The 22,227-nt window shown below is 44.2% G+C and overlaps 2 protein-coding genes across 2 annotated transcripts; both read right to left on the reverse strand.

Moving 5' to 3' along the window:
* Positions 1 to 721: 721 nt before the first annotated feature.
* On the reverse strand, positions 722 to 12,135 carry LOC127907726 (uncharacterized). The gene is made up of 8 exons (XM_052464315.1): positions 12,118 to 12,135; positions 11,743 to 11,950; positions 11,523 to 11,588; positions 11,325 to 11,489; positions 11,028 to 11,225; positions 10,896 to 10,928; positions 10,812 to 10,862; positions 722 to 1,134 (listed from the first exon to the last, which is right to left on the reverse strand). Exons 1-8 carry the CDS (start codon positions 12,133 to 12,135, stop codon positions 722 to 724), a joined length of 1,152 nt encoding a protein of 383 aa, XP_052320275.1.
* Positions 12,136 to 13,194: 1,059 nt separating this feature from the next.
* Positions 13,195 to 18,552, reverse strand: LOC118394367 (dermatan-sulfate epimerase-like protein). Its single transcript, XM_035787528.2, has 2 exons — positions 18,014 to 18,552; positions 13,195 to 17,868 (listed from the first exon to the last, which is right to left on the reverse strand). Exon 2 carries the CDS (start codon positions 17,699 to 17,701, stop codon positions 14,138 to 14,140), a length of 3,564 nt encoding a protein of 1,187 aa, XP_035643421.1. The 5' UTR covers positions 17,702 to 17,868; positions 18,014 to 18,552; the 3' UTR covers positions 13,195 to 14,137.
* Between the last annotated feature and the right edge of the window lie 3,675 nt (positions 18,553 to 22,227).

Consider the following 22,227-nt stretch of genomic DNA (forward strand, 5'->3'; position numbering starts at 1 on the left):
AGCTTATACGACACCGAGCTATCCCATGAAGAGATGTGAAACTCTTGGTGTAATATTCCTACGAAAGAGATCACGTCTCAGGGACTGATGCTCCATCACGTCTCAGGGACATCTTAGGGACTGATGCTCCGTCACGTCTCAGGGACATCTTAGGGACTGATTCTCCGTCACGTCTCAGGGACTGATGCTCCGTCACGTCTCAGGGACATCTTAGGGACTAATGCTCCGTCACGTCTCAGGGACATCTTAGGAACTAATGCTCCGTCACGTCTCAGGGACATCTTAGGGACTAATGCTCCGTCACGTCTCAGGGACATCTTAGGAACTAATGCTCCGTCACGTCTCAGGGACATCTTAGGGACTGATTCTCCGTCACGTCTCAGGGACTGATGCTCCGTCACGTCTCAGGGACATCTTAGGGACTAATGCTCCGTCACGTCTCAGGGACATCTTAGGGACTAATGCTCCGTCACGTCTCAGGGACATCTTAGGGACTAATGCTCCGTCACGTCTCAGGGACATCTTAGGAACTAATGCTCCGTCACGTCTCAGGGACATCTTAGGGACTAATGCTCCGTCACGTCTCAGGGACATCTTAGGGACTAATGCTCCGTCACATCTCAGGGACATCTTAGGGACTAATGCTCCGTCACGTCTCAGGGACATCTTAGGGACTAATTCTCCGTCACGTCTCAGGAACATCTTAGGGACTGATTCTCCGTCACGTCTCAGGGACTGATGCTCCGTCACGTCTCAGGGACATCTTAGGGACTAATGCTCCGTCACGTCTCAGGGACATCTTAAGGACTAATGCTCCGTCACATCTCAGGGACATCTTAGGGACTGATGCTCCATCACGTCTCAGGGACATCTTAGAGACTAATGCTCCGTCACGTCTCAGGGACATCTTAGGGACTAATGCTCCGTCATGTCTCAGGGACATCTTAGGGACTAATGCTCCGTCACGTCTCAGGGACATCTTAGGGACTAATGCTCCGTCACATCTCAGGGACATCTTAGGGACTAATGCTCCGTCATGTCTCAGGGACATCTTAGGGACTAATGCTCCGTCACGTCTCAGGGACATCTTAGGGACTGATGCTCCGTCACGCCATAGCGACATCTTAGGGACATCTTAGGGACTGATATTCCGTCACGTCTCAGGGACATCTTAGAGACAGATATTCCCACGTCAGGAATTGAGTGTTTGACAGGCCGAAAATGAGTAGTAATTAAATCGTACTTTTTCTCTTTTTACCTCATTATTTCTCCCCAATTTCGTAGTATCCAATTGGTAGTTACAGTCTTGTCTCATTGCATCAACTCCCATAAGGACTCGGGAGAGACGAAGGTCGAGAGCCATGCGTAAAACACAACCCAACCAAGCCGCACTGCTTCTTGACACAATGCCCATGCAACCCGGAAGCCAGCCGCACCAATGTGTCGGAGGAAACACCGTACACCTGGCGACCTGGTCAGCTTGCAACGCCACAGGAATCGCTGGTGCGCGATGAGACAAGGATGCCGACCAAACCCTCCCTAACCCGGATGACGCTGGGCCAATTGTGCGCCTCCCCATTGGCCTCCCGGTCGCAGCGACAGAGCCTGGACTCGAACCCAGGATCTCTGGTGGCACAGCTAGCACTGCGATGTAGTGCCTTACAACATTGGGCCACCCGTGAGTTTTTCTCTACTTTTTATGTATATTTTATGACGATGAGGATTCTAAATGTATTCACACAGGGACAGGCAACTTTGGCGCGGTTTGGGGTTTGGGGCCACAAATGTCAATTGATGGATCTGGCAAATTCTGAGCCATTCACGTGCACATCATGTATTCAGGTAAACAAAAGTACCATGTAATATTATCCTATGTAAACATCCTACAGTCCCATTTCCCCCCATAGGTCCCTATAGAGCCACATTTCCCCCCATAGGGCCCTATAGAGCCACATTTACCCCCATGGAGCCCCATAGAGCCACGTTTCCCACAGTAGAGCCCCATTTCCCTCCCATAGAGCCCCATAGAACCGCCTGGAGCTACATTTCCCCCAAAGAGCCCTATAGAGACCCATTTCCCCCCATATAGCCCAAATTGTCCCCCCTAGAGTCCCATTTCCCCCCATATAGTCCCATTTCCACCCATAGAGTCCCATTTCCCCCCATAGAGCCCCATAGAGTCCCATTCCCCATAGAGTCCACATTTCCCCCATAGATTCCCATTTCCCCCTAGAGTCCCATATCCCCCTAGAGTCCCACCCCCCTAGAGTCCCATTTCCCCCTAGAGTCCCATATCCCCCCCTAGAGTCCCATTTCCCCCCTAGAGTCCCATATCCCCCCATAGAGTCCCATTTCCTTCCATAGAGTCCCACAGAGCCCCATAGAGCCCCATTTCCCCCATTCCCCCCAGAGTCCCATTTCCCCCCATAGAGTCCCACCAAGCCCCATAGAGTCCTATTTCCCCCCCATAGAGTCCCATTTCCTCCAATAGAGCCCAATTGAGCTCCATTTTCCCCAATAAACCAACATAGAGCCCTATTGTCTCTGAGGTCAAGTTCATGTACAGTTGCACCTCCTCCTTTCCCATGGCTGTTCCCATAGTGACGGAAAATAATAAGATAAAGTATGACAGAAAGAGAGAGAAGGTGACAAAGAGTAACCAATGTTCCTCACAACATTCCCTCTTCGAGTCGCTCTTACTTTTATTATGTGGGTCTTATTATGGGTGGTTGGATTGAAGAATTGTTTGGGGCAACAGAGGCAAGTTTCAGGGGTCAGGGTTGTGGTGATAATGGGGCGAGAGGTAATCCATGTTCTGAGGACCAGATTTGGATGTGGGGAACAGATACTCTCTTTGTCACGTTCTGACCTTTATTTCCTTTGTTTTGTCATTATTTAGTATGGTCTGTGTTTGTTTTTCTATGTTTTGGGGTATTTCTATGTTTCGGCCTAGTATGGTTCTCAATCAGAGGCAGGTGTCATTAGTTGTCTCTGATTGAGAATCATACTTAGGTAGCCTGGGTTTCACTGTTGGTTTCCGTGTCTGTGTTTGTTTACCACACGGTACTGTTTTCGCTTTCGGTTATTCACGTTACGTTTATTGTTTTTGTATTTTAGTGTTCAGTTTGTCTTTAAAATAAACATCATGAACACTTACCACGCTGCATCTTGGTCCGATCCAGGCTACACACCTCCTCTTCCGACGAAGAGGAGGAAAACCTCTACACTCTTTATCCAATTTGAAAGTGGTAGAGATTAAATGTGCAGACAGTGGCAAGTCACTTAGAGGGCAAGTGTCACTTAGTGTCACTTAGAGGGCACTGTGTGCAGTGTTCCTGAGTAATAGCCAGGAGAGTTCCATGTGTGGAAACCCTTAGATTGAGGTTCCTTTCTCCCTTGATCAGCAGTGTAGTGTGTTGGGTTAGAGTGGACTACATTTCCCAGATGGGTTAGAGTGGACTACATTTCCCAGATGGGTTAGAGGGGACTACATTTCCCAGATGGGTTAGAGGGGACTACATTTCCCAGATGGGTTAGAGTGGACTACATTTCCCAGATGGGTTAGACTGGACTACATTTCCCAGATGGGTTAGAGTGGACTACATTTCCCAAATGGGTTAGAGTGGACTACATTTCCCAGATGGGTTAGAGGGGACTACATTTCCAAGATGACACTAGTCTTTATTAAACCTTTATATTACTAGGCAAGTCAGTTAAGAACAAATTCTTATTTACAATGACAGCCTAGGAAGAGTAGGGTTAACTGCCTTGGTCAGGGGTAGAACGACAGCTTGGGGATTCGATCTAGCAACCGGTTACTGGCCCAAAGCTCTAACCGCTAGGCTACCGGCCGCCCTAAATATGGTAACAGACAGGGCTAGTAGGTCAATGTTACAGGGCTAGTAAGTCTATATTACAGGGTGGTAACAGACAGGGGTGGTAGGTCAATGTTACAGGGTGGTAACAGACAGGGGTGGTAGGTCAATGTTACAGGGTGGTAACAGACAGGGCTAGTAGGTCAATGTTACAGGGTGGTAACAGACAGGGGTGGTAGGTCAATGTTACAGGGTGGTAACAGACAGGGGTGGTAGGTCAATGTTACAGGGTGGTAACAGACAGGGGTGGTAGGTCAATGTTACAGGGCTAGTAAGTCTATATTACAGGGTGGTAACAGACAGGGGTGGTAGGTCAATGTTACAGGGTGGTAACAGACAGGGGTTGTAGGTCAATGTTACAGGGTGGTAACAGACAGGGGTGGTAGGGTTACAGGGCTAGTAAGTCTATATTACAGGGGGTTGGTAGGTCAATGTTACAGGGTGGTAACAGACAGGGGTGGTAGGTCAATGTTACAGGGTGGTAACAGACAGGGGTGGTAGGTCAATGTTACAGGGTGGTAACAGACAGGGGTGGTAGGTCAATGTTACAGGGTGGTAACAGACAGGGGTGGTAGGTCAATGTTACAGGGTTAACAGACAGGGTGGTAGGTCAATATTACAGAGTGGTAAGAGACAGGGGTGGTAGGTCAATGTTACAGAGTGGTAAGAGACAGGGGTGGTAGGTCAATGTTACAGAGTGGTAAGAGACAGGGGTGGTAGGTCAATGTTACAGGGTGGTAACAGACAGGGGTGGTAGGTCAATGTTACAGGGTGGTAACAGACAGGGGTGGTAGGTCAATGTTACAGGGTGGTAACAGACAGGGGTGGTAGGTCAATGTTACAGAGTGGTAAGAGACAGGGGTGGTAGGTCAATGTTACAGGGTGGTAACAGACAGGGGTGGTAGGTCAATGTTACAGGGTGGTAACAGACAGGGGTGGTAGGTCGATGTTACAGGGTGGTAACAGACAGGGGTGGTAGGTCAATGTTACAGAGTGGTAAGAGACAGGGGTGGTAGGTCAATGTTACAGGGTGGTAACAGACAGGGGTGATAGGTCAATGTTACAGGGTGGTAACAGACAGGGGTGGTAGGTCAATGTTACAGAGTGGTAAGAGACAGGGGTGATAGGTCAATGTTACAGGGTGGTAACAGACAGGGGTGGTAGGTCAATGTTACAGGGTGGTAACAGACAGGGGTGGTAGGTCAATGTTACAGGGTGGTAACAGACAGGGGTGGTAGGTCAATGTTACAGGGTGGTAACAGACAGGGGTGGTAGGTCAATGTTACAGGGTGGTAACAGACAGGGGTGATTGGTCAATGTTACAGGGTGGTAACAGACAGGGGTGATAGGTCAATGTTACAGGGTGGTAACAGACAGGGGTGGTAGGTCAATGTTACAGGGTGGTAACAGACAGGGGTGATAGGTCAATGTTACAGGGTGGTAACAGACAGGGGTGGTAGGTCAATGTTACAGGGTGGTAACAGTTGTATTGCACCATACTCTCCGTGGTTCTAACTCAATAGTTGTTTAGTAGCCCAAAAACGTCAGAATCATTAACTTGCTTGATCATACTATAGGTAATGGAAATGGAAAAGATGGAGCCGGAGGGGATGGCAGCTGTCTTATCGGCTCTTAACCAACCATGCTATTCTGCTGCTACCGTCTCTTACGACTGAAAAGAGCTTCTGGACATCAGAACTGTGATTACTCACCTCAGATTAAACAAATAGTTTTTCTTTCAATGTCTGAAGGGAGGGAAATACTACAGATACCCGATCAGGCCCAGATCACCGTCATTCGCTGGAGAAGATCAGGGTGCCTTGTGAGGATCAGGTGACGAGTGGCTAATCTGCCTTTGCCATCTGTCCTGCTAGCTAACGTTCAATCGCTGGAAAATAAATGGGACGAACTGAAAGCACGTATATCCTACCAACGGGGATATTAAAAACTATAATATCTTATGCTTCACTGAGTCGTTGCTTAACGACGACATTAATAACATACAGCTGGCTGGTTATACACTCTATCGGCAGGATATAACAACAGCCTCTGGTAAGACACGGGGTGGGGGCCTATGCATATATGTAAACAACATCTGGTGCACGATATCTAAGGAAGATTCTAAATTTTGCTTGCCTGAAATTGAATATCTCATGATAAGCTGTAGAGTTTTCATCTGTATTTTTTGTAGCTGTCTACATACCACAACAGACTGATGCTGGCACTAAAACCGCACTCAATGAGCTGTATACCGCCATAAGCAAACAGGAAAACGCTCATCCAGAGGCGGCGCTCCTAGTGGCTGGGAACTTTAATGCAGGGAAACTTAAATCCGTTTTACCTCATTTCTACCAGCATGCTAAATGTGCAACCAGAGGGAAAAAAATTCTAGACCACACACAGAGCAAAGCTCTCCCTCGCCCTCCATTTGGAAAATCTGACCATAATTCTATCCTCCTGATTCATACCTACAAACTAAAAATTTAAACAGGAAGCACCAGTGACTCGGTCTATAAAAAAGTGGTCAGATGAAGCAGATGAGCTAAATAACTTCTATGCACGCTTCGAGGAAAGTAACACTGAAACATGCATGAGAGCATAAGCTATTCCGGGCGACTGCGTGATCACGCTCTCCGCAGCTGATGTGGGTAAGACCTTTAACAGGTCAACATTCACAAGACCGCAGGGCCAGATGGATTACCAGGACGTGTACTCCGAGCATGCGCTGACCAACTGGCAAGTGTCTTCACTAACATTTTCAACCTCTCCCTGTCTGAGTCGCTAATATTGGCAGCGATTACATCCTCATGTCTTCTTGGGCATGTTGCTACAAACTTGGCACACCTGTATTTGTGGAGTTTCTCCCATTCTTCTCTGCAGATCCACTCAAGATCTGTCAGGTTGGATGGGGAGAGTTGCTGGACAGCTATTTCAGGTCTCTCCAGAGATGTTCAATTGGGTTCAAGCCTCGGCAGTGGGTGGGCCCCTCAAGAGTATTCAGAGAATTCTCCTGCTTTGTCTTGGCTGTGTGCTTAGGGTCGTTGTCCTGTTGGAAGGTGAACCTTCACCCCAGCCTGAGGTTCTGAGCGCTCTGGAGCAGGTTTTCATCAAGGATCTCTCTCTATACTTTGCTCAGTTCCAAGTAGAACCCTTTTGGGTTCCAGGCAAAACCCTTTCCACAGAGCGTTCTACATGGAACCCATATGTGGTAGTATATTCAATACTACTGTATTGAATATATTAACACTGTATTGAATAAGCCACGGGATTCAATAGAGCAACATGCTTCTGTCTGTGCTCAGCCACACAGGGCTAGACATTAGAAAAAAGGGGACACAGTTCGCTGGGTAGTAGGTAAACTTCATTCATCAACGTCAGTGGCATAGGTAAATTAATCAAAGGTAACTTATTCTTTGCATGAATGCGAAAACCACAGCATATTGGACATTGGACACTGCAAATGTAACACCCGACACAGAGAATACATCATGGGGAAAATGACTTCAGTTGAAACTGCTATTTCACATTTTTAAATTACATTTTTAGCAGAAGCTCTTATCCAGAGTAGTAGTTACTATTTAGAGAGAAGCAGTTACCATTTTCTAGAGAAGTAGTTTCCATGTAATTTATCCTTTTGGATTTATATTTATTTTGGTCTAAATTAGTGATTGGGTCAAAGTTGTTGGAACTGTTTCTAGAGTAAAATAGTTAAAAACGCAGCACTGAAATTACTATGGCTATTATTTTTCAGAGTAATTTTCAATTAAAGATCGTAAAAAGGCACAAAGACAACGTACTGGTGGTGTGCGTTGATATTAGTTTTGGCTTCATCTGTGGGTTCTCTTGTGTTGTGTCGCCATCTACTGGTACATGGAAACAACTGTACATTCAAAGCAGAAGCAGTTACGTTATCGTGTACAGCATGTATGTATGTACAGTGCATTAGGAAAGTATTCAGACCCCTTCCCTTTTCCCACATTTTGTTACGTTACAGCCTTATTCAAAAATGTATTAAATGTATTGTTTGTTTTCCTCATCAATCTACACAAAATGCCCCATAATGACAAAGCTAGAAAAGGTTTTTAGAATTAAAAATAGATATATACATTAAAAAAAATACCTTATTGACATAAGTATTCAGACCATTTGCTATGAGACTAGAAATTGAGGTCAGATGCATCCTGTTTCCATTGATCATCCTTGAGATGTTTCTACAACTTGATTGGAATCCACCTGCGGTAAATTCAATTGATTGGACATGATTTGGAATGGTTTGGAATGGCACACATCTGTCTATATAAGGTCTCACAGTTGACCTTATATAAGGTCTCACAGTTGACAGTCCATGTCAGAGCTAAAAACCAAGCCATGAGGTTGAAGCAATAATCTGTAGCGCTCCGAGACAGGATTGTGTCGAGGCACAGATCTGGGGAAGGGCACCAAAACATTTCTGCAGCATTGAACATAGTGGCCTCCATCATTCTTAAATGGAGAGGTTGGGAACTACCAAGACTCTTCCTAGAGCTGGTTGCCTGACCAAACTGAGCAATTGGGGAGAAGAGCCATGGTCAGGGAGGTGACCAATAACCTGATGGTCACTCTGACAAAGCTCCAGAGTTCCTCTGTGGAGATGGGAGAACCTTCCAGAAAGACAACCATCTCTGCAGCACTCAACCAATGAGACCTTTATGGTAGAGTGGCCAGACGGAAGCCACTCCTCAGTAAAAGGCACATGACAGCCCGCTTGGAGTTAGCCAAAAGATACCTAAAGGACTCTCAGAACATGAGAAACAAGATTCTCTGGTCTGATGAAACCAAGACTGAACTCTTTGGCCTGAACAGTGTGAGCTTGGATAGATAGGGAGAGACACGGAGAGACATGGAGAGACAGGGGGTGAACAGTGTGAGCTTGGAGAGACAGGGAGAGAACAGTGTGAGCGTGTAGAGACAGGGAGAGACAGGGAGAGACAGGGGGTGAACAGTGTGAGCCATCCCTACTCTGAAGCATGGTGATGGAAGCATCATGCTCTGAGGATGTTTTTCAGAGGCAGGGACTGCGAGACTAGTCAGGATCGAGGGAAAGATGAATGGAGCAAAGTACAGAGAGATCCTTGATGAACACGCCCAAGAAGACTCAATGCTGTAATCGCTGCCAAAGGTGCTTCAACAAAGTACTGAGTAAAGGGTATGAATACTGATGTAAATGTGAAATGTCTTTGTTTAAAAAAAAATATATATATATATATATATATATACACACACACACATTTGCAAAAATGTGTCATTATGGGGTATTTTGTGTAGAACGATGAGGGGGAAAAACAATTTATTCCATTTTAGAATAAGGCTGTAACGTAACAAAATGTGGAAAAAGTCAAGGGGTCTGAATACTTTCTGAATGCATGTATGTATGTATGTATGTATGTATGTATGTATGTATGTATGTATGTATGTATGTATGTATGTATGTATGTATGTATGTTTGTGTAAAACCGTTATGATTGTTAGGTAGAATAGGGAATCGTGTTAGATTAGATAAGTACAACTCAACTTAAATTATCATAAATAAATAAGAAACAAGGACATACAATACTGCAATGTTTGTGAATAAGCATTTAGAAATGGATAATAATGTATAAAGCATATTCAGGAGATTTGCTAAACTTGGTGCATTCAAGAGACTTTGTTAACAAACGCTGTATAGCTTCAAATGTTTTTTTTTAAAGAAATGTTGCTCTCATGGTGTCAATACAAATATAGAAGTGTTATTATGAAATTACATTTGCTCTATAGTTTCCATTGTATTGGGTGCTCATTCACTGATGATATCAAATCATCGCATCCTTCAGCAACATTTACAAAACAATTTAGCCTTTTAAGCAGGTGGCATGTAGACTAGCGTTTAAGAGCGTTGGGCTATTAATCAAGAGTGGCTGGTTTTAAATCCCCGAGCCGACTTGGTGGAAAATCTTTCAATGTGCCCTTGAGCAAGGCCCTAAAACCTACTTGCTGTAAGTTCCTCTGGAGAAGAATCACTGAAAATGTGTTCTTATTTAAATGTGACACATGGAGCTTTGTACAAGCATTTCGCTACACTCGCAATAACATCTGCTAACCATGTGTATGTGATAAACAAAATTTGATTTGATGATTTATTTGATTTGACATATAGCAATGCATAGTGTGTACACTAGATGGACATGTTGCTCTTTTCTAGGGCTATAACGTTTCAAGAATACTGTAAGCAGCTGTAAACTTCCCAATACACTTTTGCTGTCAATCACCCATTCTTCCAGAAACTCGTATTCAACTGCATGGCTGAATGTCCGGTTGTATCCTAGATGTATAGTGTTTATATCATGACACAGAGTTACCATACTGGTGACCTCGGAACAGCGAGCTGCAATAAACCACATGCGCAAACCTCCAGAGCTTTGCTGATTTTTTAATAATTTCCATCTCTAAATAAAAGTGTATTTCATTACAATTCTTCTTCGACGAGTTTGCTGGCAAACACAGTCAACGCTCAACCTCTCCTACCCTTCTTTCTTCCTGCTACAAGTTCCTGAGGCTTTTTTTTATTACGAAAACACATATACGCTGCTTTATGAATAAGCCACTCCCCTCTTAAAGCTGCAATACATAACTATTTGGGCAAGCCGCAAATACACATAGAAATATGTGTTATAGATCTGTCGTTCTCATTGAAAGCAAGTCTAAGGTTTAGATGGTACATTGATTCTCTACACTATACTTGATTGTTTTGTCAAGTAAACTGAAATTAGGCAAACTATTCGAATTTTAGCAACCAGGAAATGGCGCAGCGATTTCTGCATAGTGCATCTTTAAGTTGAATGCATAGTGCATCTTTAAGTTGAATGCATAGTGCATCTTTAAGTTTACATTTAATTTGAACCCTTAAGAAAAAAAGATTGCAGTCAGAGTGAAGTATAGCTGCAGTCAGAGTGAAGTATAGCTGCAGTATACCTGCAGTCAGAGTGCAGTATAACTGCAGTATACCTGCAGTCAGAGTGAAGTATAGCTGCAGTATACCTGCAGTCAGAGTGCAGTATAACTGCAGTATACCTGCAGTCAGAGTGCAGTATAACTGCAGTATACCTGCAGTCAGAGTGCAGTATAACTGCAGTATACCTGCAGTCAGAGTGAAGTATAGCTGCAGTATACCTGCAGTCAGAGTGAAGTATAGCTGCAGTATACCTGCAGTCAGAGTGAAGTATAGCTGCAGTATACCTGCAGTCAGAGTGAAGTATAGCTGCAGTATACCTGCAGTCAGAGTGAAGTATAGCTGCAGTATACCTGCAGTCAGAGTGAAGTATAGCTGCAGTATACCTGCAGTCAGAGTGCAGTATAACTGCAGTATACCTGCAGTCAGAGTGCAGTATAACTGCAGTATACCTGCAGTCAGAGTGCAGTATAACTGCAGTATACCTGCAGTCAGAGTGAAGTATAGCTGCAGTATACCTGCAGTCAGAGTGAAGTATAGCTGCAGTATACCTGCAGTCAGAGTGAAGTATAGCTGCAGTATACCTGCAGTCAGAGTGAAGTATAGCTGCAGTATACCTGCAGTCAGAGTGAAGTATAGCTGCAGTATACCTGCAGTCAGAGTGCAGTATAGCTGCAGTATACCTGCAGTCAGAGTGAAGTATAGCTGCAGTATACCTGCAGTCAGAGTGAAGTATAGCTGCAGTATACCTGCAGTCAGAGTGCAGTATAACTGCAGTATACCTGCAGTCAGAGTGAAGTATAGCTGCAGTATACCTGCAGTCAGAGTGCAGTATAACTGCAGTATACCTGCAGTCAGAGTGAAGTATAGCTGCAGTCAGAGTGCAGTATAGCTGCAGTATACCTGCAGTCAGAGTGAAGTATAGCTGCAGTATACCTGCAGTCAGAGTGAAGTATAGCTGCAGTATACCTGCAGTCAGAGTGCAGTATAACTGCAGTATGCTACAAATAATGCATCCAAAAGAACAGGGTTTTTTTCTGTACTGCAGTACTTTTGAGAGGTCACTGCAATTACTGGGTCCAAAATACCACAATTGACTGTGGTTACTGTGCTTTTATTGCAATTTCAAAACTGCAATGTTTTTTTGTAAGGGAAGAAAGCAGCAGGTGACGATACCGTAGATGCATTACGCATGTAGTTCCACATTAATAATCAGCACTCAAGCTATGAGCCTGCAGTGCATCTACAGCTTTCAGAAAGATGTCTAAAGCACCTTACAAACACAATCCAACGCATTCTACAAAGGTATCCCATTTCTGAAGAGCTGTATTAGATTATTTTTTTTAAGTCTTGTTAGTTTGTGATAATCCTCTTTTGAATTGTTGTGACGTCATAGCATGAAGCACACACACACAAATTGTTTTTGGAATAAAGTGACTTTTAAAATATCTGATGAAGACTGTCTTCGGGAAAAGGACATTTAATGTCCTATGTGTTTTGGACGTGACTTACACAACAGTAAAACAAATATATGCTTTCTTTTCTAAAGAAATTTGAAGCAAGGCTCTTTCTTTGCAGTGAATGTAAATCATTTCTCAATTTACACGTTTGCATATTTTGCATGTTTCAAAGAGTTTGCTATAACTGTTTTCACTTCCTGGTTGAGAAAATGTTTTTCTTCCGCAAAATGCATTTACTATCAGTAAGAGAAGCCTGCTGGGTTGTTGTATCCCACAATGCTCTGACAAAAGTACTGCACTGAATTTACAAGCAGGGTTTTACCCCTTACCACTGAAAAAAATCTACTATAAATAAGAGTGGGGTTTGAAATCAAGTGATCGACAATAGTTTAGAAAAGATTTATGATATACTGTAGCAAAATATGTAAATAACACTGTTAAATCCAATCCAGTATTCCAATTACTTTAAAGGGATATTTCACCCGCAAAAATATATATGTTTAAACTTATTATCGACTGAATGCACCACTATTACAATTGTTCGTGTTTTTCTTGGTATTTTATAAGGATCTCCATTAGTTGTTGTGATAGCAGCAGCTACTTTTCCTGGGGTCCCACACAAAACATGAAACATGATACAGACCATTAATAGATAAGAACAGTTAAAAAGACAGAACTACATACATTTACAAGTAAAAAATATAACTAAAAGATTCTGCACTGACTCAATACTGAAAAAAAATATCAAGAGAGACCTACTATTCTAGGCCTACATTTATCGTTTCAATGTTGATCATTTAAATGTACAGTCAGTAGCATCTATCAGTACATACACACAACATAATTAGGTCGAATAAGGGAGAGGGGTTCTGTGAGGTGTTGCTTTATCTGGGGGGTCAGCCAGGTTTGCTGTTCACTTGAGCTATTTGAGATGGAAGGGAGTTCTATATAATAATGTATGTTTCCTTGAATTCGTTCTGGATTTGGGGACTGTGAAAAGACCCCTGGCGTCATGCCTGGTGGGGTAAGTGTGTGTGTCAGCGCTGTGTGTAAGTTGACTATTCAAACAATTTGGAATTTTCAGCAAATAAATGTTTCTTTAAAAATAAAAAATAAAGAAACGATTGCAGTCAGTCTCTCCTCTATTTTTTAGCCAAGACTGGCATGCAACATATTGATATTTAGCCCTCTGATTACAGTGAAGAGCAGGATGTGTCGCTCTGTTCTGGGCCAGCTGCCATTTTTTTAGGTCCTTATTTGCAGCACTTAACCATATAAATGGACAAAAAATCAAGACAATATAAAACTGGAGCCTGCAGGACTTGCTTTGTGGAGTGTGGTGTCAAAAAAGCAGAACATCTCTAAATTATTTGTACCAAATACAATGCTTTTAGTTTTAGAGAGGTTCAGGACCAGTTTAGTACTAGCCACCCATGCTAAAAACAAACTGCAACTCTTTGTTTAGGGTTGCAGAGATTTCACTAGCTGTGGTTGCTGATTTGTTTAATGTTGAATCAACAATCCGTGTCCCCCTAGCATTGCTACATGCTCCAAAAATGCTAGCCAGGAGATTCTGGGCGTGGCTAAATAACCAGCCAACAAACTTCAAAACTGTTTGGATGAAAACACATCACGTTAGTCAGACAAATCATACACTTTAAAAAAAAGTGTTAAGGAGCACATCACTCTGTTCTATTTTATACATCCCAGTCTATAAACAAGGACTGGACAATTAAACGTATCATAATAGTGGAATGTGCAAAATATACAACAACAAAGTATACATGTCAACAAAACCAAAAGTACGGTGTCCATGGTAGGACGTCATACAGCAGCTATTAACTTAAGTACCTTGAGTACCCAAGCCTCTCCATAACCTTTAAGCATGTGTCCTCTATCATTCTGATCTCGTGGATGGGCATTTTGTCTCTCCACACATTGATGCTGGCTGGCGATATGTCTCCCTCATACACCAGGTTGTACAGGTTGGTGGAGGTGGCGAACATGAGCTGGTTGAGGGCAGCTGGGGCCACGGGAACCCCGAGAAACGTGTGTATCTTTCCTGCTGTCTCCTCAGGATATTGCACAATGTCCTCAAATTTCACATGAAGGTAAGAGGCGGTGAGGTCGCCGTTGACCTGGAGTGCCGTGGTTGTGTGGGCCAGCCACAGATGGGCCAGTAGCAGCACCGGCTCCATCTCTGGATCAGAGAGGACGCTGTGCAATGTCAAGAATTCCTGGGTGAACCCTAGTGTACACTTGCTTCTCCCGCCGTTTCTCTCTTGCTTAAAAATTGCAGCGACATGTTTTTGCACATTCTTGCGAGAATAGAGGCTTGGCTCGCTGTTGTAGAGCATAAGGTAAATCCAAGCGCGAGGATCTCGCACCACGTGCAATGCCCGAAATGAGTGACCGACCACCTCTCTGAAAAACGGGAGTTTCAAGGTCCAGCTCCCGCTGCTCAAGCTGAGGACAGGGCGGGCATTAGGGTACTTCTCCATGTGCCGCCTTAGCTCCCGAACATACTCCCCATCTCTATCTGAACTCCCCCTTGACCCTGACTGCCTACGAATTGGCTTCCTCCTCTTTCCAGAAAGCTCCACCTCAATCTCATTCCAGCTGCCCTCGTTGTGCAACTGAATGTTCTGCAGGTGAAGTCTAGGGTTATAGACCAAGGAATGGAACCAGCCCTGGATGGCCTTGTAGTGACCTCTTTCCGCATCTAGTCTGGACCACACGCAGGCATCCACCAGGGGGTCAAAGTTGAACTCAGTGTCCGGGATGACTAGGTGCTCTGTGGGGACTTGGAGATAAACAAAGTCAGAGCTGTTATAGAACAGGGGCTTGAGAACCTCAGCCCCAGACCCTGGCAGGGATGTAACGACGACTGTGGGGAGAGGGTTTGGGGGCAGATCGGACACTGTTTGGACACAGACAAGCCAATCACAGCTATTGGAGACAAACAGAAACTCAACGACCCACAGCAGGAGAACAAACATAAAAGTATAGCGCATGATCTTGCGGAAGCAGAAATAAAACGTGCGCTGCAGGATTAAAAACCCAATGGCGAGACACAGTGTCAGCCCTCCCACTATATTAACCATAAACCCAAAGTCATAGACTGGATCCACAGTGTTTTGTTCAGTCATCGTTTGAACTCCCAGACCGAAGTGGATTATCTGATGCCTGCTTTGCATCTTTGCATATCCCCCAAAGCCCAAGTAGCTATATCTGGCGCCAATGTCATTGTAGTTTGTTACGATGGACACAATGGATTCTGTGCCGTTGACGACAATAGAGAGTCGTACTCCATTTTTACTATTTTCGATGAATCTGCAGTTGGAGATTTTTACATTGGGACTGTGCATCAAATAGGCCACTCTGGTGACCGTGCCCTCCATTGGAAAGGTCACGTTGACAAACTGGGTCCATCGTTTCTTAAACTCAGCAGCCTGCTCTGCCTCCTGTATTCTCGCCACTGGACTATTCCCCTGACTGTCAAACCAAAACATTTGGTAGTGAGCATCCCAAACGTCCATCAGTGCCCCATTGTACCTGTCTAAAGCCCTGTGAGGGACATATTTAAAATCAATGTCCAAGTTGTGAAAGAAAGCACTCAGAGTACTCAACGGAGACTCCTTGCTTTTTTCCACATGGTCAAACACCAGCAGAGTCTGAGAGTTGAGCAAGACAAGGGCACGGTATACGCTCTTCAGCCCCATCACAGAGGAGTAGGCCGATGCCGATTCTCCACTAATGAACAGAGAATCCCCATGGGATGCAGCTATAATGACCTCACCGGCTGTGTTGCCGACCTCAGGCTCCGCCCACCGCAGCCACTTGCCGCACTCTCCAAGCTGCCCCTCCCAGGGCTGATTGCACTGGCTTGTGGGAGACGGGGCGAACGTCAAGACATTGTTGAGGTAGCTGTATTTGGGGCCGTACAGTGCCTCTGAAACAAATACCTGTCCATTAGGGGCAAAGGTGAAGGAGTTCTGGTCTGGGTGCTCATGGCCCGGATTGAAATTGCTCCAGCCCTCCAGCCAGGAGTAGGGCTTTGAATGGACAATATCATACACTGCCCTACCGCCCAGCTTCCCCGATTTGAAGGAGACAAATGTGTTGCCTTGACCATATGATAAACCAGCCCCGTAAGTCACCACACCCCAGTTTGAGAACATGTGCAGTACTGCTTTGCCAAACCCGGCTGGTGGTTGCTTGGAGAGCTCACTATCATACCACAGGAACTCAGTGTGTAAGGTGGCCCAGCGCTGGGCTGCTGACTGCTCCATGGGGCCATCTTTGGGACGATGTCTACGGATCTGCTGGGCCAGCCAGTTTCCGGTGCCGTCCCGGAGCACAAATGCATCGAGGAACACCAGCTGACTCTCCGGTCCATAGAACCAGTTGTAGTTGGAGTCAGCGATGCCCACTGTCCTCTGGAAGCCTGGCAGAAGTGTGGAGTGGTAGAACCAGAAGTGCGCCCGCAACCAGTTGTTCTGGGTGTTGTCGATGTCGAAGTGGCGACGCGCCAGGAAAACGTACTGAGTGATGGACTTTGCGGTGTAGCTCCCATAGGCCACACCCTCATCTAGCGAGCCATCCACTACGTGACTGAGGAGGAACATGGTCTTTTCCATGTAGTTAACGGCCACCTGCTTCCACATCATTGTCTCCGGGTCACTGTGTGCTCCCACCACGAGGGCGCCGGTCAGGATGGCTAAGATGTTGGTAGTCTGGTGATTCTGTAAAAACTGCTTCCCCCAACCCCTGTGTTTGGAGAGTTCGTACAGCTCCTCTGTGGCGGCACGTATTTTCTTCATGTAGCGTGCCCTTCGCGATGTCTCCAGGAGAGGGTAGATGAAGTCATAGGCTGTGGCAAATCCTGTGAGGGAGTGAGCCATGGGAACCTCGTCGTTGGGAGCGCTGGTCACCGTCCAGTTAGGGTACACTGCCATCTGGTCCATGTATCTCATTAAGAATTGATGGGCAGCTGTATCTTTGGGGCAGAGCAAACAGTACAGAGCGAGAGAGGGGAGATTGTTACCATAAATTTCATTCCATTTGCTGGAAAATTCCTCATGCTTAACCGGGGGTAGATAGAGGGCAGCATTGGCGAGCATAGTCCCAACAGCAAGCCGGATAACTTTAAAAATATGTCTGTGCGTCGTGGCAGATCTCTGCTGCTGTATGTCCACCTGGTGAAAATACAGGTTGGGGTGAAGGTTCGCCGGCCAGTTTTCCGGATGCCCGTTGGTGCTTCCGGCTCCTTGAAATGTGATTTTCTCCAACTCCTCATCAATATGATTTTTGCCTAAAACGTCAGTAATTCCTGAGAAGGAAACTACAATGGCCAAGAGTGAGAATAAAACCACAGACCGTCCTGCGCATTTTTCAGCCATGATTCAAAAACCAGATGTGTGCATTTTTATTTTCCTTTTTTAAGCTCTTTTCTAAGTCTAATCTGAAACACTGTTTGTCTTTTCCAAGTTCCTACTCCCCTGCTATCTGTCGCTTCTCCGTTGCAGTTCATCTTGGGTTTACATTCCTTCACTCTTTCCCGTGAGTTCTGTTATTGGAAAAAAAGTTTGTTTTTAGTTTTTGGGGGGGAGAAATTCTGTCATAGTAACATCAACCGTAACGTGCGTCATGTAACTTAGTAGACAAAAAAGGGACATCAAGCTGATAGAGAGAAAGAAAGTCAGTTTGATCACCTATTAAATCCACAGGAATGTGAAACAGAGCATGATATTGCTGGATGGAGAATCATTTGAACATAACTGCATGTGTCTCTTGAGCTATCAACACAGCTCTGTCACTCTCCTTCCAGACTTGTCATCGTCAAGAAAGTACAACAGTACGTTATCCAGAGAGCCTTCATAAGAAATGAAAAGTACTTCCGTGATTGCAGTCCATCTCGATACAGATTGATAAATCCAAGCTTTAGTTCATCTTGCTTCCATGAAACGCGTCTGCAAACTAAGGATGTTGAAATGGGACCTGCAGCAGCTGTGGTAGCAGATGTGCAATGTAGTCATGTATTGCTTGGAAAAGATTCCTTCAATATGACTCCACATTTACGGCCATAATTTGGTCGAGAGAAAGTTCAAAAAGAAAAGAATGTGAGACAACGTGAGACAACCCTTCTGCACTGTGCTGAGCTCTGCTCTTAATTATTCACACAGATAAGATCACTTCAACTGAGCCAACAATTCTACATTCATCATCCATTAGCTAACTCACAAGATTGGAATGCTGGCATCTTTCCATGCTCCCCCAGACCCCAGAACGTCATGCCTAATGTGGTGTCATTTTACAATACAATGAAACTGTGAGACTTCATATTAACATCTTCCACAGAACTCTGAAGTTCAAGGTGTACTGTCTGAGAGGTGGCAGGTCTCTGTTCATGTCAGTACCCAGACCAACAATGCTTCATGATCGTCTCCAGTGGTGTAAAGAAAAAAATACTTCAAAAGTACTACTTAAGTTGTTTTTTTGTGGTATCTGTACATGACTTTACTATTTATATTTTTGCCAACTTTTACTTTTACTTCACTACATTCCCGAAAGAAAATAATGTACTTTTTACTCCATACATTTTCCCTGACACCCAAAAGTGCTCGTGACATTTTGACAGGAAAATGGTCCAATTCACACACTTATCAAGTGTCATCCCTACTGCCTCTGATCTGAAGGACTCTAAACACAAATGCTTCATTTGTAAATGATGTCTGAGTGTCTGGAGTGTCTGAGTGTCTGAGTGTCTGAGTGTTTGAGTGTCTGAGTGTCTGAGTGTTTGAGTGTCTGAGTGTTTGAGTGTTTGAGTGTCTGAGTGTTTGAGTGTCTGAGTGTTTGAGTGTCTGAGTGTTTGAGTGTCTGAGTGTTTGAGTGTCTGAGTGTTTGAGTGTCTGAGTGTCTGAGTGTTTGAGTGTCTGAGTGTTTGAGTGTCTGAGTGTTTGAGTGTCTGAGTGTCTGAGTGTTTGAGTGTCTGAGTGTCTGAGTGTTTGAGTGTCTGAGTGTCCCCTGGCTAGCCGTCAATAAAAATACATTTTTTATTTGTGCCGTCTGGTTTGCTTAATATAAGGAATCCAAATGGTTTATACTTTTACTTTTTCTACTTAAATACATTTTTAGCAATTTCAAGTATATTTAAAACCAAATACTTTTAGACTTTTACTGAAGTTGTATTTTATTGGGTGAATTTCACTTGTAATTATCTATTAAAGTATCTTTACTTTTAGTCAAGTATGACAATTGAGTACTTTTTCCACCAATGATCTTCTCTAACTTGTCCGCATGACAATAACCTCAGTGATCCCTGTCCCTGTTACTGAGGTCAGCCTGACTACACTGGGCGACGAAGAGGGAAAACCACACCTGAAAAGAATCTTAGACATGCGAAGATGCTAGTTCCTACCACCTCCCATGAGCACAGACCTGAAAGGATGGTGACAAGTGCTCAATGTGGAGGAAGCTCTACTTAGCCTGATGGAGCTCTACTTAACCTGGTGGAGCTCTACTTAGCCTGGTGGAGGTCTACTTAGCCTGGTGGAGCTCTACTTAGCCTGGTGGAGCTCTACTTAGCCTGATGGAGCTCTACTTAACCTGACGGAGCTCTACTTAGCCTGACGGAGCTCTACGTACTTAGCCTGGTGGAGCTCTACTTAGCCTGATGGAGCTCTACTTAGCCTGATGGAGCTCTACGTACTTAGCCTGGTGGAGCTCTACTTAGCCTGATGGAGCTCTACTTAGCCTGATGGAGCTCTACTTAGCCTGACGGAGCTCTACTTAGCCTGATGGAGCTCTACTTAGCCTGATGGAGCTCTACGTACTTAGCCTGATGGAGCTCTACTTAGCCTGATGGAGCTCTACTTAGCATGACGGAGCTCTACTTAGCCTGACGGAGCTCTACTTAGCCTGATGGAGCTCTACTTAGCCTGATGGAGCTCTACGTACTTAGCCTGGTGGAGCTCTACTTAGCCTGATGGAGCTCTACTTAGCCTGATGGAGCTCTACTTAGCCTGATGGAGCTCTACGTACTTAGCCTGATGGAGCTCTACTTAGCCTGATGGAGCTCTACTTAGCCTGACGGAGCTCTACTTAGCCTGACGGAGCTCTACTTATGGAATTGTGTATTGGATTCTTCAGAGATAATGTGTATTAGGGTCAGGAAGGACTGTCGCTTCCTAAAATCCTGGCTTGGGCCCTGCTCCAGTGTTGAGCACATAGACTTCGGCTTCAAGGAAGGAAAACCCTGCCTGATCGTCAAGCTCAACAGAATTGTCAACTTCAGGCCAAGGGTAAATATCCTCAGGATATAGCTTTCAGGCCTTGTCAACCAGGTCATATGCAAAGTTGACCTCTTTTGCAAATAAGGCACTCTGATATTTCCTGTGGCCCCTGGTTGATCGTTTTTGCATATTTTCCCACAAGTAGAAGTACATATTTGAATGCAAAAGTACATGTAGTTTCTCAGTTGAAAGTGTGACTGTTTTTAGCATCGTGAAGAGTAATTTATAGCCATTTTCAGATATTTTGGTGAATTACCTTTTATTGTTTAAAGAAGTGAAGAAAGAGATTGGTGTTTTCACTAAGAAAACCTTTGATAATCTTTAGTGTGAAACGTGAAACAAAAACAGACATCAGTGTAAAATCATCTCAATCACTAACGTTTTCTTGAAGTGTTTATTGCAACGAGATAAATTCTAAGACATTATGCATTAGATCCCTTAGATCAGAGGAAAACACACTGAGGTCCCTGTACAGTCAGTACATAAAGGGCCACATTCTGACCTGAGATACACAAACCACAACGTTCAATGAAAGAAGCTGAAGTGGTTAAATGGAAGGATGAATGAATGTTGGATGGAAGGATGAATGAATGTTGGATGGTAGGATGAGTGAATGTTGGATGGTAGGATGAGTGAATGTTGGATGGCAGGATGAGTGAATGTTGGATGGTAGGATGAGTGAATGTTGGATGGTAGGATGAGTGAATGTTGGATGGTAGGATGAGTGATTGTTGGATGGTAGGATGAGTGAATGTTGGATGGTAGGATGAGTGAATGTTGGATGGAAGGATGAGTGATTGTTGGATGGTAGGATGAGTGATTGTTGGATGGTAGGATGAGTGAATGAAACTAAATACTTTTAAAACAAATATTGATTAAAATGATCAAAGGTTCAATATTTCGTAAAATTTGTGTTCAGGTAATGTCGAGGCACAGAAAGTCAGACGTGTTACTGCTGTAGATTCATTCATCCAGTGTTTCACAGCGCTTTAATGATGATCCTAAAACACGATCACTATACTAGAACAAAGAGAACATTTCAACTGTAGACCCCTCCTGGTTGTAACTCGCTGTGAGGAAAATTCCAGTTTTACATAGGGCCTACAACTTCTCTTCTGCAAAACTGAATTGATATTGATTCATTAATACATTTTTTTAAAGAAAACATTTATAAGATAAAAAATAAAACAAATAAAAGAGTTTGTAGTGAACGGGCACAACCCCAATAATTTCTCAGAAAAGGATCCATGATATAGAACTTAAAGCAGGGGCGCAACTTTGGTTTTAGAAGTAGGAGTAAGTTTATCCAGTCGGATAAACTGTCCAAACAGCTTGGATCATCCGCATTGTCCTGAAGCTGTTGCCTTGTTTTGTATCCAAATACTTTTTGTTGTTATTGATTTTTAAAATTTCTATCCCTCTTGACAGAGCTGGTGTAATTGAGTCAGGTTTGTAAACCTCCTTGCTCGCACATGCTTTTTCAGTTCTGCCCACAAATTATCTATGGGATTGAGGTCAGGGCTTTGTGATGGCCACTCCAATACCTTGACTTTGTTGTCCTGAAGCCATTTTGACACATCTTTGGAAGTATGCTTGGGGTCATTGTCCATTTGGAATATCCATTGCGACCAAGC

The sequence above is a fragment of the Oncorhynchus keta genome, chromosome 15, assembly GCF_023373465.1.
Source record: "Oncorhynchus keta strain PuntledgeMale-10-30-2019 chromosome 15, Oket_V2, whole genome shotgun sequence".
In the NCBI taxonomy this organism is placed as follows: domain Eukaryota; kingdom Metazoa; phylum Chordata; class Actinopteri; order Salmoniformes; family Salmonidae; genus Oncorhynchus; species Oncorhynchus keta.